Source organism: Bos mutus, chromosome 25 (assembly GCF_027580195.1).
Source record: "Bos mutus isolate GX-2022 chromosome 25, NWIPB_WYAK_1.1, whole genome shotgun sequence".
Taxonomy (NCBI): domain Eukaryota; kingdom Metazoa; phylum Chordata; class Mammalia; order Artiodactyla; family Bovidae; genus Bos; species Bos mutus.
This window is the reverse complement of record NC_091641.1, coordinates 38,172,489-38,184,889: the sequence shown is the minus strand read 5'-3', so window position 1 is coordinate 38,184,889 and position 12,401 is coordinate 38,172,489. Positions and strand designations below refer to the sequence as shown.

General features: G+C 57.0%; 2 protein-coding genes across 4 annotated transcripts; one reads left to right on the top strand and one right to left on the bottom strand.

Annotated features, from left to right (window-relative positions):
* Positions 1 to 4,862: 4,862 nt before the first annotated feature.
* Positions 4,863 to 6,380, top strand: LOC138985576 (male-specific sperm protein Mst84Dd-like). 3 transcript variants are annotated; one of them, XM_070362481.1, is made up of 4 exons: positions 4,863 to 5,378; positions 5,586 to 5,672; positions 5,749 to 6,017; positions 6,129 to 6,380. In XM_070362481.1, exons 2-3 carry the CDS (start codon positions 5,612 to 5,614, stop codon positions 5,988 to 5,990), a joined length of 303 nt encoding a protein of 100 aa, XP_070218582.1. In that variant the 5' UTR covers positions 4,863 to 5,378; positions 5,586 to 5,611; the 3' UTR covers positions 5,991 to 6,017; positions 6,129 to 6,380. The 3 variants fall into 3 exon arrangements, with proteins under 3 accessions (XP_070218582.1, XP_070218581.1, XP_070218580.1); XM_070362480.1 differs by having other exon boundaries at positions 5,749 to 6,380; XM_070362479.1 differs by having other exon boundaries at positions 5,586 to 6,017.
* Positions 6,381 to 6,508: 128 nt separating this feature from the next.
* Positions 6,509 to 12,394, bottom strand: ROGDI (rogdi atypical leucine zipper). Its single transcript, XM_070362478.1, has 11 exons — positions 12,192 to 12,394; positions 12,036 to 12,107; positions 11,257 to 11,339; positions 10,962 to 11,016; positions 10,208 to 10,288; positions 9,472 to 9,567; positions 8,174 to 8,272; positions 7,711 to 7,824; positions 7,586 to 7,635; positions 7,355 to 7,481; positions 6,509 to 7,059 (listed from the first exon to the last, which is right to left on the bottom strand). The coding sequence occupies exons 1-11, from the start codon at positions 12,234 to 12,236 to the stop codon at positions 7,018 to 7,020; spliced, it is 864 nt and encodes a 287-aa protein (XP_070218579.1). The 5' UTR covers positions 12,237 to 12,394; the 3' UTR covers positions 6,509 to 7,017.
* Positions 12,395 to 12,401: the final 7 nt, after the last annotated feature.

Sequence of the window (12,401 nt, the reverse complement as noted above, 5' to 3'; positions counted from 1 at the left end):
GAACAGCAAAGAGATTTATCATCCCTGGCAACTCTGGGTCCAGCCCACAGCTGACTCAAGCTGCCCTCTTTATTATTTTATTTACTTATTTGTTTTTTGGCCATGCTGCATGGCTTGCAGGATCTTAGTTCCATGACCGGGGATTGAATCCAGGTCCTGGCAATGAAAGTGCTGAGTCCTAACCACCGGACCTCCAGGGAAGTCCCTCGCCACCCTCTTCAGATGGGCTACATGCTCTCCAGTTTGCCAGAGTCCTCACCTCTCCCTAACGCCTCCCCAATAAGATCCTTCTCATAATAAGTCTGCTTCACTAAGTTCTTTCTTGCCTGTTTCCTGGCACCTGAGTTTCTAAGCCACAAGCAATCTTCTGTCTCAGATGTATGCAAATGTTTTCTGTAAAAAGCCAGATAGTATAGATTTTAAGTTCTGCCCATCATAAGATCTCTGTTGCAACTGCTCTTCGACTCCACTGTTGCGGTGCAACAGCAGCCACAGCAGAGGGTCAGGCGTGGATGCATGCCAGTCAGACCATTTCCAGGAGCATGTGGTGGCTTGTCGTGCCCATTCTTCTCACTGAGACTCAGCCCCTCTGCCCGACCCACTCGCCTCCTCTGTCCTGAGCCCCAGCAACCTCTGTCCCTGCCTGCCTGCCTTGTCTTCTGCTCCCCTACCATCCACACATCTGAAGACAGAGGCTTAAATGTCACCTTCAGGGCCTGGAGGACAGGAGTGGGGCTTGTTGGAGCCTGGGACAGAGCCTGCCCAGAACACGATGCTGCTCCCCTTGGAGAACTCCCTCAAGCTACAACTGACGCCACAGCTAGAGGGACTCGGCGAGCCTGGCCTCCTCCTCCACGCAGAGAAGAATGATCTGTGAGGACGACCCAACAGCACCACTGACATGGGGACCCACCTGGCACGGGAGAAGGATCTGCCTCTGGGAATAAGCAAATCAGCGCCTCTGCCCAGAAAACACTTTCTGTGGCAGTGTCACATGTGAGTGATGTGGGATTCTGGTGGGAAGACGCCCACAGGGACCATTCAAGGCACTGGGCCTTGTGGACTGGGGAAAAAATGTTAGTCGTTCAGTCGTGTCTGTCTCTCTGCGACCCCGTGGACTGCAGCCCGCCAGGTGCCTCTATCCATGGGATTCTCCAGGTAAGAATACTGGAATGGGTAGACATTCCCTTCTCCAAGGGGTCTTCCCCACTCAGGGATCGAACATTGCATTGCAGGCAGATTCTTTACCATCTGGGCCACCAGGGAAGCCCCACAGGGACTGGGAAAAGCTGAGGGCAAAGTGATCAGAGCAGACGGCAGAGGGCAGGTGAGCCCAGCGTATCCAAAGAACCAAGACTGGAGGGGATCGCACGCACAGGTGGGGTGAGTGACACGTGGCCATTTAGTGCGCGTTTTCTACTGCGGTCATTGTGCCAAGGGAACATTTGTATCAATTACTGCATTCAACCCTCACAGAGGCCCGAGGGGGGAGATCTCCACTCACCCATTTAAGATGAGGAAACTGAGGCAGAGAGGGGTTGGGGCTGGGCCTCCGGTCACACACAGGTGGGTGTTAGGGCTGGGAACAGGACCCCAGTCCGGGGTCTGACCGGTTAGAAACGTGTCCTGCTGTGGCCTGTCCCCCATCATCGCTCTCCTTGGATCTTGCTGGGGGGTGGGGGTTGTACCGGTAATTTTTTGTCTTTTGATGACTCAAGAGTACCTCAGATTTTCTTTAATGAAAATAAACAAATGAAGCACCTGGAGGTCTAGACAGGAAGACTGAGAGTCAGCAGGGAGAGGAGAAGACAGTGGCCCCTGCCTAACTGGTCAGGCCGAGGGGTGGGCAGGGACCACAGTTGTTAACCTCCCCTCCTTGCTTTTTTTTTTCAATTGAGGTAAAATCCACAGAACATAAAATTAACCGCTAGCCATTTTAACATGCACAGATCTGTGCTTTGCCGCATTCACAATGCTGCAGAGCTACCACCCCTATCCAACTCCATGACATGTTCACCACCCCAAAAGGGAATTCCATCACCACTAAGCAACCCCTTCCCAACCCCTGCCCTAGACCTTGGCAAACAGTACTTTCTGTCTCTATGGATTCCCTTCCTCTGGACATTTCCTATAAACGTAATCATGGCCTTTTCTGTCTGGCTTCTTTCACCCGTCTTTCCAATGTTCCTCCACTTTGTAGTGTGTGTTGGTTGATGCCTCATTCCTTTGCAGGGCCGAATAATATTAAATTACATGGAGAGACCCTGGCTGCATGTTCAGTCGCTTCAGTCGTGTCCAACTCTTTGCGACCCTATGGACTGCAGCCCGCCAGGCTCCTCTGTCCATGGGATTCTCCGGGTAATAATACTGGAGTGAGTTGCAATGCCCTCCTCCAGGGGATTTTCCTGACCCAGGGATCAAACTCGAGTCTGCCTGCATTTCCTGCATTGCAGGCGGATTCTTTACCCAATGAGCCACCTTCCCACTCCATGGGAAGCCCGTGGAGTGACCACGTTGTGTTTATTCATTCATCAGTTAACAGATATTTTGGGGGTATTTCCACTTTTGGGCTACTGTGAAAAATGATGCTGTGAACATTTGCATACAAGTTCCTGTGTGGACATGGAGTGGAGTGGAACTGTCAGGTCCTGACAACTCCATGCGTAACTTTTCAAGGAACTGCCAGAAACTGGTTTCTACAGTGGCTGCATCCCTTCCGTTTTGCACTAGAATAGTCATTTCAAAGCTACCGCTCCTGGGCAACACCAATCTGAGATTTCAGAATGGGATGGGCGGGGCTGGGGGCGGGGTATGGAGGGTTTAAGACAAGGATCCCAGCACAGGAGACTTTGTTACAGTGGTCAAGGGCTCCGGGGTTTGAGGTTTGAATGCCTGGGTCTGGGTTCTGAGTTCCCTGCTCGCTGGGTGTGATCAGAAGAATCATGGTGCCCAAAGACATTCTCATCTGAACTCCTGAATATGTTACCTTACGTGGCAAAAGGGACTTTGCAGATGTGACTAAGGATTTTGATGGGGAGATGATCCTATGAACCAATCACAGGGATGCTTATGAGAGGGAGGCAGGAAGGGCAGAGCCAGAGGTGTGAGGATGGGGATGGGGTATGAACCAAGGAACAGGGGTGCGAGGCCTCTAGAAAAGCCGAGGAATGGATTCTCCCCTGGGGGATCTACAGGAGGAAAGCCGTCCTACTCAGTCATTTTAGACCTTGACCTCCAGAACTGTAAGATGATACACTGGCAATATGTCACTAAGTTGGTATACAGTAGTATGTCACAGCAACAACAGGAAATGAACACATTACATGTATGACCTGAACTAGCTGGTGAACTCCTCAAGACCTCAGTGTACACATCTGTAAAATGGGACTAGCAAATATACCTGCTTGAGGACTGCCGTGAGGAATCAACTGGGTAATGTACGTACAGCCATTCTTCTCAGTTCAAGACCACTACGATAAAGCAAGTGTTAGTCTCTCAGTCATGTCCGACTTTTTGCAGCCCCATGGATTGTAGCCTGCCAGACTCCTCTGTCCATGGGATTCTCCAGGCAAGAATTCTGGAGCGGGAATCTCACAATAAAGCAAATACTACAATAAAATGATTCTCATGGATTTTTTGGTTTCCCAGGGCACATAAAAGCTGTTTGCACTATACTGTAGTCTATTAAGTGTGCAACAGCATTGTGTCTAAATGTACAAATTTTAACTAAAAAATACTTTGCTGAAAAATGCCAAAACAACATCAAAGACCACTAATCACAGAGTGCCCTAACAAATATAGTAATGATGAAAAAGTTTCCAAATGCTGCTGGAAAAATGCTACCAACAAGACTCACTCAACTCAAGCTGGCACAAACCTTCAATCTGTCAAAAAAACACACCATCTGTGAAAGTGCAGTAAACAAAGGTGAACCCATGTAGGGTCAGGCAGAGCCTAATGCTAGCCAACATGTTTTCCCAGCAAGACTGTAAGCTCAAGGGACACGCAGATGTGTCCACCTGGTTTACAGCCAGTCCCAAGTGCTGACATGGCCTGGCCCCTGCTATGGGGACAGGGGGCCGGTGAGAGCTGCCTCCAGCTGCTGTGTCAGGGGCCCCCAGGCCCCAGTTTCTGGGGAGAGAGCTCATGCAAGTGACCTTAACTATCATCTTGCGGGGTCATTGTGAGGGTCAGAACAGCGAGAACCCTGGAGGCTACAGCTGTGCCACCAGGCACAAGACGGCTGCCCAGGCACGGGTGGTGGACAGGTTAACTGCTTCTCCCTCCCCTCACCTCCTTGTCTCCAATTTTACCTCCCTCTATCCCTCTAACCGGAAAAGGCAATGGCACCCCACTCCAGTACTCTTGCCTGGAAAATCCCATGGATGGAGGAGCCTGGTAGGCTGCAGTCCATGGGGTCGCTAAGAGTCAGACACGACTGAAGTGACTTAGCAGCAGCAGCATCCCTCTAACCCATGAAATTAAAAGACGCTTACTCCTTAGAAGGAAAGTTATGACCAACCTAGACAGCATGTTAAAAAGCAGAGACATTACTTTGCCAACAAAGGTCCATCTAGTCAAGGCTATGGTTTTTCCAGTAGTCATGTATGGATGTGAGTTGGACTGTAAAGAAAGCTGAGCGCCGAAGAATTGATGCTTTTGAACTGTGGTGTTGGAGAAGACTCTTGAGAGTCCCTGGGACTTGCAAAGAGATCCAGAGTCCATCCTAAAGATCAGTCCTGGGTGTTCACTGGAAGGACTGATGTTGAAGGTGAAACTCCAATACTTTGGCCACCTGATGCAAAGAACTGACTCATTGAAAAAGACCCTGATGCTGGCAAAGATTGAGGGCAGGAGGAGAAGGGGATGACAGAGGATGAGATGGTTGGATGGTATCACCGACGCAATGGACACGAGTTTGGATAAACTCCGGGAGTTGGTGATGGACAGGGAGGCCTGATGTGCTGCAGTCCGTGGGGTCGCAGAGTTGGACACGACTGAGCTACTGACCTGAACTGATCCCTCCAACCCACCACCGTCTTCTTCTGTCTTTTTTTCACCTGTGAAGCCAACAGAGGCTGAGGGCCAGGCTGTCCCAGGTTGCTACTCTGGTCTTTTGAGAAAAAGTGACCCAGAGTAAAAAGGCCACCAGGCCTGTGGCCTCTTGCCTGCTCCCGCAGCACTTGCGGAGGTTCAGAGGCAGAAAGCACAGCTGTGGGGCACAGGGCCCGCCCTCTCTTGAGCTCCTGGGGGGTGGGGTTGTGCTGGGGGAGTGGTGGGAGGCGGGGCAGGTTGCTAAGGCCTCAGGTCCTGTGGACCTGGAAGCTGGAGGCAATCTGTGCTCCCTGGACCTAGGAGCCGCCTGGGGCAGTTCCAAGGTAGGTGGGGGTCCGGGGATGGGGCTGCTTTGGGGGGCGGGTGGGAAGGGGGTTGCCTAGGCCAGGGTCAGGGGAGGTGCAGGAGAGAAGCAGGGTAGGGGTCAGACTCCAGGGGGTGGTGTGGGAGGACAGTGCAAGGGCTGGCCTGCAGCAGCCCCAGTGAAGCCAAGATTCTGAGGGGCCCTCTGTTGGGGGTGGCTGGAGCAGGTGGCAGCCAGGACCTCCCAGCTGAGATGGAGTGGACGATCCTGCTCTTCCACTCCAAGTGGACCATCGCCTTTGTCTTCGGCCTCGGTGAGTGCCGCTCAGCCCCGGCCCCCATCAGCCTCCCAGGCCCAGGGCCTTATCTGGACCCCCGTCCTGCCCACAGTGGTCGTGTTGCTCCTGCTGCTGTTTGTCATCAACTCCAGCTGTGGCGGCTGTATTCCCGGCTGTGGCGGCTGTATTCCCGGCTGTGGCAGCTGTATTCCCGGCTGTGGCGGCTGTATTCCCAGCTGTGGCAGCTGTATTCCTGGCTGTGGCAGCTGTATTCCCTGCTGTGGCAGTTGTATTCCCTGCTGTGGCAGTTGTATTCCCGGCTGTGGCAGCTGTATTCCCTGCACACCCTGCTGACAAAGCTGCTCCTTCGGGTCCCAGAAGGTGAGTTCCGAGCACCAGGGCCGGGCGGGCACTGGGACAGCGAGGAGCTGCAGTAGGTTGGGCAGGGGGCCAAGGAGTGAAGTCACTGGCCCGACTGTGCCTCTCTTGCAGGAATCCACCCCTACCCCAGGGATTTGATAACTTCGCCTGGACCCTTAATGCGGACAGTCCCTGCCTCCCTGTCTTTGCCCTGCTGGAGAGTAATAACAAAACCTTGTTCAGCCAAAGCCTGAGTCTAGAGCTCGTCCCATCAGGGTGGGCAGTGCGGGTCCTTACGGCTTCACCGAGAGCCTACTGGGTTCCCCAGCCTTCAGCTGGCATGGCTGTTACCAGGAGACCTTAGGTGACATGCTGTAGCCACCCAGCCACTGTCTGTTCACCAGCCCACTCAGCCCCTCAGTACCTGGGAGGCCAAGTCTCTGGGTACTCGGCCTGGCTCACTATCAGGGGCCCTTGGCCAGGTCCCCACCCAGACAGACAGACAGAAGGGCTCCAGGCAAAGTCGGACAATCTTTATTTCTTGGACACCCCACCAGGGCTGCTGAGTGAATGCAGTCAAGGACACTATAGCTTGTGGTGGGGGGCTTCTGTCCTTATTCTCTCCCAGCCCACCCCTCAGGCTCAAGCGTGAGGGGGTGTGTGGCTGCCCCTCGCCCTCCTAGGGGTGGGGCCAGGCAGAAGGTGAAGGGGGAAGGAAGGAGAGCCTGGCTCCAGCCCAAGTCCAGAGGCTTTTGCCCTGTCGGGAGGCCAGGGTGTGGACTGGAGGCCACTTTGTGCCTCCTCACCTCCCCCATCCAAAACAAAAAGCCCATCGGCGTCCCTTCCTCCCAGCGGATCGTGTTCCATCCTGTCTGTGCAGGGGTGACAGGCAGGGTCGTGTGAAGGGGGAAATAAATAGCCTGCAGTACCCGGCCCTGGCCGGCGCTCGGGTGGGGGTGTGTGTAGGGAGGATGGACGTCCTGGGCTCAACTCCCAGGGGACAGGCTCTTGGGCGCTCTGTTCAGAAAGGCCTGCAGCTCCAGTAGCTGGAGAACACAGAGATCTGGGGAGGAGGGAGACGGAGGACGTGATGAGGGGTCGGGCCGGGGATCTGCCCTGCTGCAGCCTGTCACCCAAGGGCCAAGCAGCCGGAAGACAGTGCTACTGAGTGACATCATGGCCCACCCCTGACTGGTGTGCACAGAGAGTGTAACAGATCTTAAGATCAGGGGGTGCTTTGGAGACACACAAGGAGCCCTTGGCATCCCCGCCCCCACCCCAAAAGGGGCTGAATGGCCCGTGGACTGGCTGGCCTCCTCGGGGTGAGGTCCAGCCCGGCCCTGACCCCGTGTCCCCACCTTATCCTTGAGCTGCTGGCAGAGCTGCAGGGAGACAGTGAAGAAGACCAGGGCGTCGTTGAGCCAGGGGATCACTGACTCCACCTTGTGCACGTGGCTCACCTCCAGGCGCTGCGTGCCCCACTCGCTGAGGGGAGACGAGAGGGGCCCTGAGGGCGGCCCAGAGGGCCAGGGCCCCACCCTAGGAGGGGCGGGGGCGCTCCTGAGACCCCTCTCAGGTAGCATACTTACAACATGGCCCCGGGGCTGTGCAGTACGGCGCCTCCGGCTGGGCGGAAGTTCTAAACAAGAAAGCATCAGGTGGGGTCAGGCCTGGGACCACAGGGCGGGCGAGGGCAGGCTGGGTGGGGGCTCACCTTGGTGGAATTGGGCTGCAGGGTGTGCAGCTGGTACACGGTGAGGCAGAGCTTGTTGAGGTTGATGTAGACGTTGACCAGGAGGTCAGAAGGCAGGGTGGGGGCGAACATCCGCTGTTGGGGGAGGGCCGGGCATCCAGGGGGGATGAGGGCCAGCAGGCATGTCCCACCCCCGCCCCTCCAACCATTATGGGGGGAATCCCAGTCCCCAGCCCGTGGACTGGGGCCTTCTGATTCTTGCCAGGTGCTCCGGGTAACTTACTGCACCACTGGGCTTGGACACCAGTGACCCGTCTGAGGGGTGGGGGGAGATATATTTTGGGGATTCAGAATGGAAGCCAAAGACCCAATCCAAGAAAACCGCACAGAGAACTCTGTCAACAATCTGGGGCCTGCAGGACGCCCTGGCACCCCTGTGTCCCTCCCGCCTCTCCTGGAGCAGGGGTAGGCCTGAGGCACTGACCGTGAGGCCGCTGGCAGCAATCTCCGGCAGAGTGAGGGTGGCGGGAGTGGTGAGCCGGTTGCGGGCTCTGGTCAGCTGCAGCATCACGGCGTCCATCAGCTGGGGGAGGAGAGCTGGTCACAGTGGCTGCCAGGGCAGCCCCATCAGGAGGAACCAAGTTACGGGAGCTCCCAATTCCTTCCCTGGGGCTCACAGACTCAGGCCCTGAACCTCTGCAGCAGGGGGCTTGCTAAAGATGCGGTTTTTCGGACTCCAGCTGGGGGTGGGGGCAGGACATCTGTGCTGCTGACCACCCACCCGGAAGGTTCTATTGTCTGGGACCCGGGGTCCTGGTCCAATTGGGGTGGAGGAGCCCGGAAGTCAGTCCCAGGGGGCCAAGGGCTTTGAGGATGAGGGTTCAGGCAGTGAAGGAGCTTACAAGGAGGGACCCTAACTCAGTTTGGGTGTAAGGAGTCAGGGAGGGCTTCCTTGAGGAGGCACTGGGATGGGTGAGCTGAGGCCTTAAGGTGGACAGGAGCCCTGTTTTCACAGGTGAAGAAGGAAACTGAAGCTCCATAGGTCCAAGGCCGCACGGCTGGGGAATGGTGGAACCTCTGGAGACTCATCTCCTCCCTCTGTGTGGGAGCAAAGCTCTCAGAGACCCAGTGCCCACTGCTTCCAGCTCTTCACCCAGCTGCTGCTGGGGTCACCTGGCTCCTGGGAAAGGCAGAATTACTGGGCTGCACATTACACCCCAAAGGACACTCACAGTTCTGAAAGGGACTTTGGTCCATCTGGTTTCGAGTTTTCATATCAGGCCCAGAGATGGCATGCAAACCACCCGAGGACACACAGCAAGTTGGAGGCAGGGCTAAAGCGTGAACTCAGGGAACCTGAGCTCATCTTGTCCCTTCACACCACGTGGACTCACTTTGTTAATTACAGAAGCTTTTCTGTTCCTGACAGTAATACCTGCAGCTCCCATCTACTGGGTGCTTACTAGAAGCAACGTCACCCGCGTTGTCATGATGGCAGGCATGACAGCTTGTCCCCTCCTTTTATCAGGTGAGGGTACTGAGGCACAGAATGGCTAAGTAAGGGATTTGAGGTGGCCTGGCTCATAGTGCAGGCCCTGGGATCAGAACCCACATCTGTTTCTGGGGCCTGGGCCGTGAGCCATTCAACTGGCTGGAAGGACATGGTGTACACCGAGAGGTGAAGGGTTGACGCTCAGCTTCACCTGAGGGTGGGGGCAGAGCTTCCCAGGGGACCAATCGGTGGTCAGGGAACCGGGCTCTCCCACTCATGAGGTGGCTCACCTTGAGGACCTCTGCTCCCGTCCTGAACTGGTAGCTCTCATCTCGGTTGGCGAGGAGGTAAATGGCTTGGCTCACGTGGTTCCTGGCATCTTGGATCTAAAAGCAGGGCCCACTGAGCGGTCAGTGGGCTTGGCCTCGGCAGGGAAAGGTGCCAGCCTCAGAACACCCATGGTCTCTGGGGGCCCAACCTAGGATCCCTACCCTGAGGGGGCCTATCTTCCTAGAAGGGCTGGGGTGGGTGCCGCCTGCCGGGCCTGGCTGGTGCAGTGAGGCGGCCTCAGTCCCCGGTCCCTTGCAGCTCACTTTCCAAAGGAGGACAGAGGGTAACAGAGGAAAGGCACAAGATAATAGACTGCTCAGCTTTCACAAGGAAACAAGGTGATTGGGGGGCGGGCGGCGGCGAGGGAAGGCAACTCTTTAGCTGAAGCCTGTGCAGTGGCAAAAGTTGGGGGAGTGGACTCCAGGCAGAGGGACAAGCCCAAGCAAAGGCCGTGAAGTGGAGACAGCTGGTGGCCAGTGAGAGGGGAGAGGGAGGTGGCAGAAGCCAGACCCAATTACAGGACAGGCTAGGAGACCAGGCACTGCCCACCCCAGCTGCACTGCTAGGAAACATCTTTGTAAGCCTGCTGCAGCCACAAGGCCCCGCAGCGGCCAGCCCTGGAGGCCTCAGCGCTGCAAGGGCCTATTCCTACCTGCCCTTGTGCCTTGGGCCCCAGCCAGGGAAGGGCCCAGTTACCTGCTGCAGTTTCCATTGCTTGTCCTCCCGGAAGGCAAAGTGCAGCAGCTGGTTGTTCCTGGGCATCTTCAGGTTCACGTCCTGCCAGGCAAGGGTGGGCTAAGCCGGGCAGAAGGATGTCCTCCTGCCGCTGGCCACTCTGAGCCCTTGAGCCAGGGGGCAGAAACTGTGTGTGTGTTGGCTCGGGCCCGAGCCACTCCATGTGGGAGAGGGGGAAGAACATGGCCATTTGGGCTGGGGCAAACAGGGAACAGGAAACAGGAACTCAGGCCAAGAGGAACCACAAAGAAATGAAAGGGAAAGGTGGCTTCTGCTGGGAGGGAGGAGGTGAGTGGTTGTGGGCAGATGGAGAACATTTGCAGGTGCCAAGGGATGTAATGCCCACCCGAGGAGGAGGAGGACCTTCCCCCAGGCCTTGGCACCGGCTACAGGATCAAGTGCAGAGAGAGTTAAGATGTTGGTCTGGGGCCAGCCTAACCCCGGGGCCAGGCTATAGGTAGTGCCGTGTGCAAAGCACCACCCACCACCCACCTCTCAATGGAGTAACACATCAATCTCAGAAGCAGGTTACGGGGGTTGTTGTCATTTTCAAACAAGGAAACCGAGGCCCAGAAAGGTCAAGGATCCTGCCCAGAGTCACACAGCTAGTGGGTGGCAGAGCTGAGCTAAAGCAGGAGGCCTCCCCCCACCCCCCGACTCTTGCCCACTGGCTGCTCTGGTGGCATGGGAAGGGGCCAGGGGCCGGGGGACTCACCGCCTGGCTCAGCGCATCTCCCTGCAGAGTCAGCACGCCCTTCACCTGGTCTGTGCTACAACACGTGGGGGTCAGAGCAGCACCTGCAGCTGCCCCACCACCCCAGCCTCTCAGTGGGCTCTCACAGGATAGTCCAGCCTGTCCCACTGCACACCCTCTGGACGCTGGAGCTGGAATCAGTCTGCAGGGCTGGGCCGTGGCCACACCACCAGTCCTAGAAGGTATCCCTAAGGGTCCCTCCTCCCAGAAGTCCACCCCTCAACCCCACCCCGGTTTCCACCCAGCCCAGGCTCACCCACAGCTGCCCAAGACGAAGTTCTCCTGCTTCGTGGGCCCCTCGGTGCCTGAGCCTGGCAGAGTGAAGCGGAGCGAGGCCTCCTGGGGGGCAAAGGGGAGTGGGGTAAATAAAGTTCACCGACTCCAGCCCAGCCTTTGCTCCATAAGCTCCGCTCCCAGGGCCCCTCCCCCACGGCCAGTTTCAGTTCCTACCTGAACCCATACCTGCTCCTTCTACATTCTCTGGGGGTCTACCGTGTGTCCCATACAGGATAGAGGACCCAGAGACACCCTCCCCGTTTGGTTGACGAGCTTGGAAGTGGGGAGCAAAGTCTGGCAAGACAGTAGTCATGGCAACCGGTAATTCTGGCCTTATCAGGCACCGCCTGGACATTTTTTTGTATTTCCATTGGCTATTTTTTTTAATCTTCACAACAGCCCTGAGGGCGGTACTGCTATCTCCCTTTTGCAAAGGGGAGGCCCAAAGAGATCGAGGACTTGGCTGAGGTCAAAATGCTGGGTCCTTCAGATAGGAAGTTAAACGTCAATTTCAAAGAGTAGCTTCCCCGACTCCGGGGCTCAATCCAGGTCCGCAGCCCTGGCAGGACGGCTTGTGGAACTGGGTAATTATCTGCTGGCGCCCCGGGGTAGACGCTTTTTAAGTCCTAGGACTGAGTCCGGGGCCTGAGGGCAGGGCCTGGTCTGAACACCGCACGTCGGGTACGCAGCAGCCTCAGGAGGCCGAGGAGGTAGCCGCGCTGGGGGAGGGTGGGCGCCCGCACAGGTCTTCGAGGTTACCTTGAGGATGTCCTGCAGTTGCCTCAGCACGGCATGCACCTCGTCGTGTAACAGCCAGCGAAACTCCTCCTCCTGAGGGGATAGGCCCGCTGTCAGCCGCCGCGGCCCACGACCGCCTCCCTCCCGGCCCGGCCCGGCCCGGCCCGCGCGCCTCACCAGCACCGCCCGCTCCGCCGCCGTCGCTGCCATCACGGTCGCCATCGCCGCCGCTCGCTGCCCAGCGACCGTCGCGGGTGCGCGGTCAGCTGGTGGCGCCCGGGCCCACCCTCGCCGCCGATTGGCTGCGCGGGCACCCGCCACGCCTCCAGCTCGCAACGCCGCGAGCGCCGCGGACCTGCCCCCGCCGGCTCGCCCCGAACACCGCGG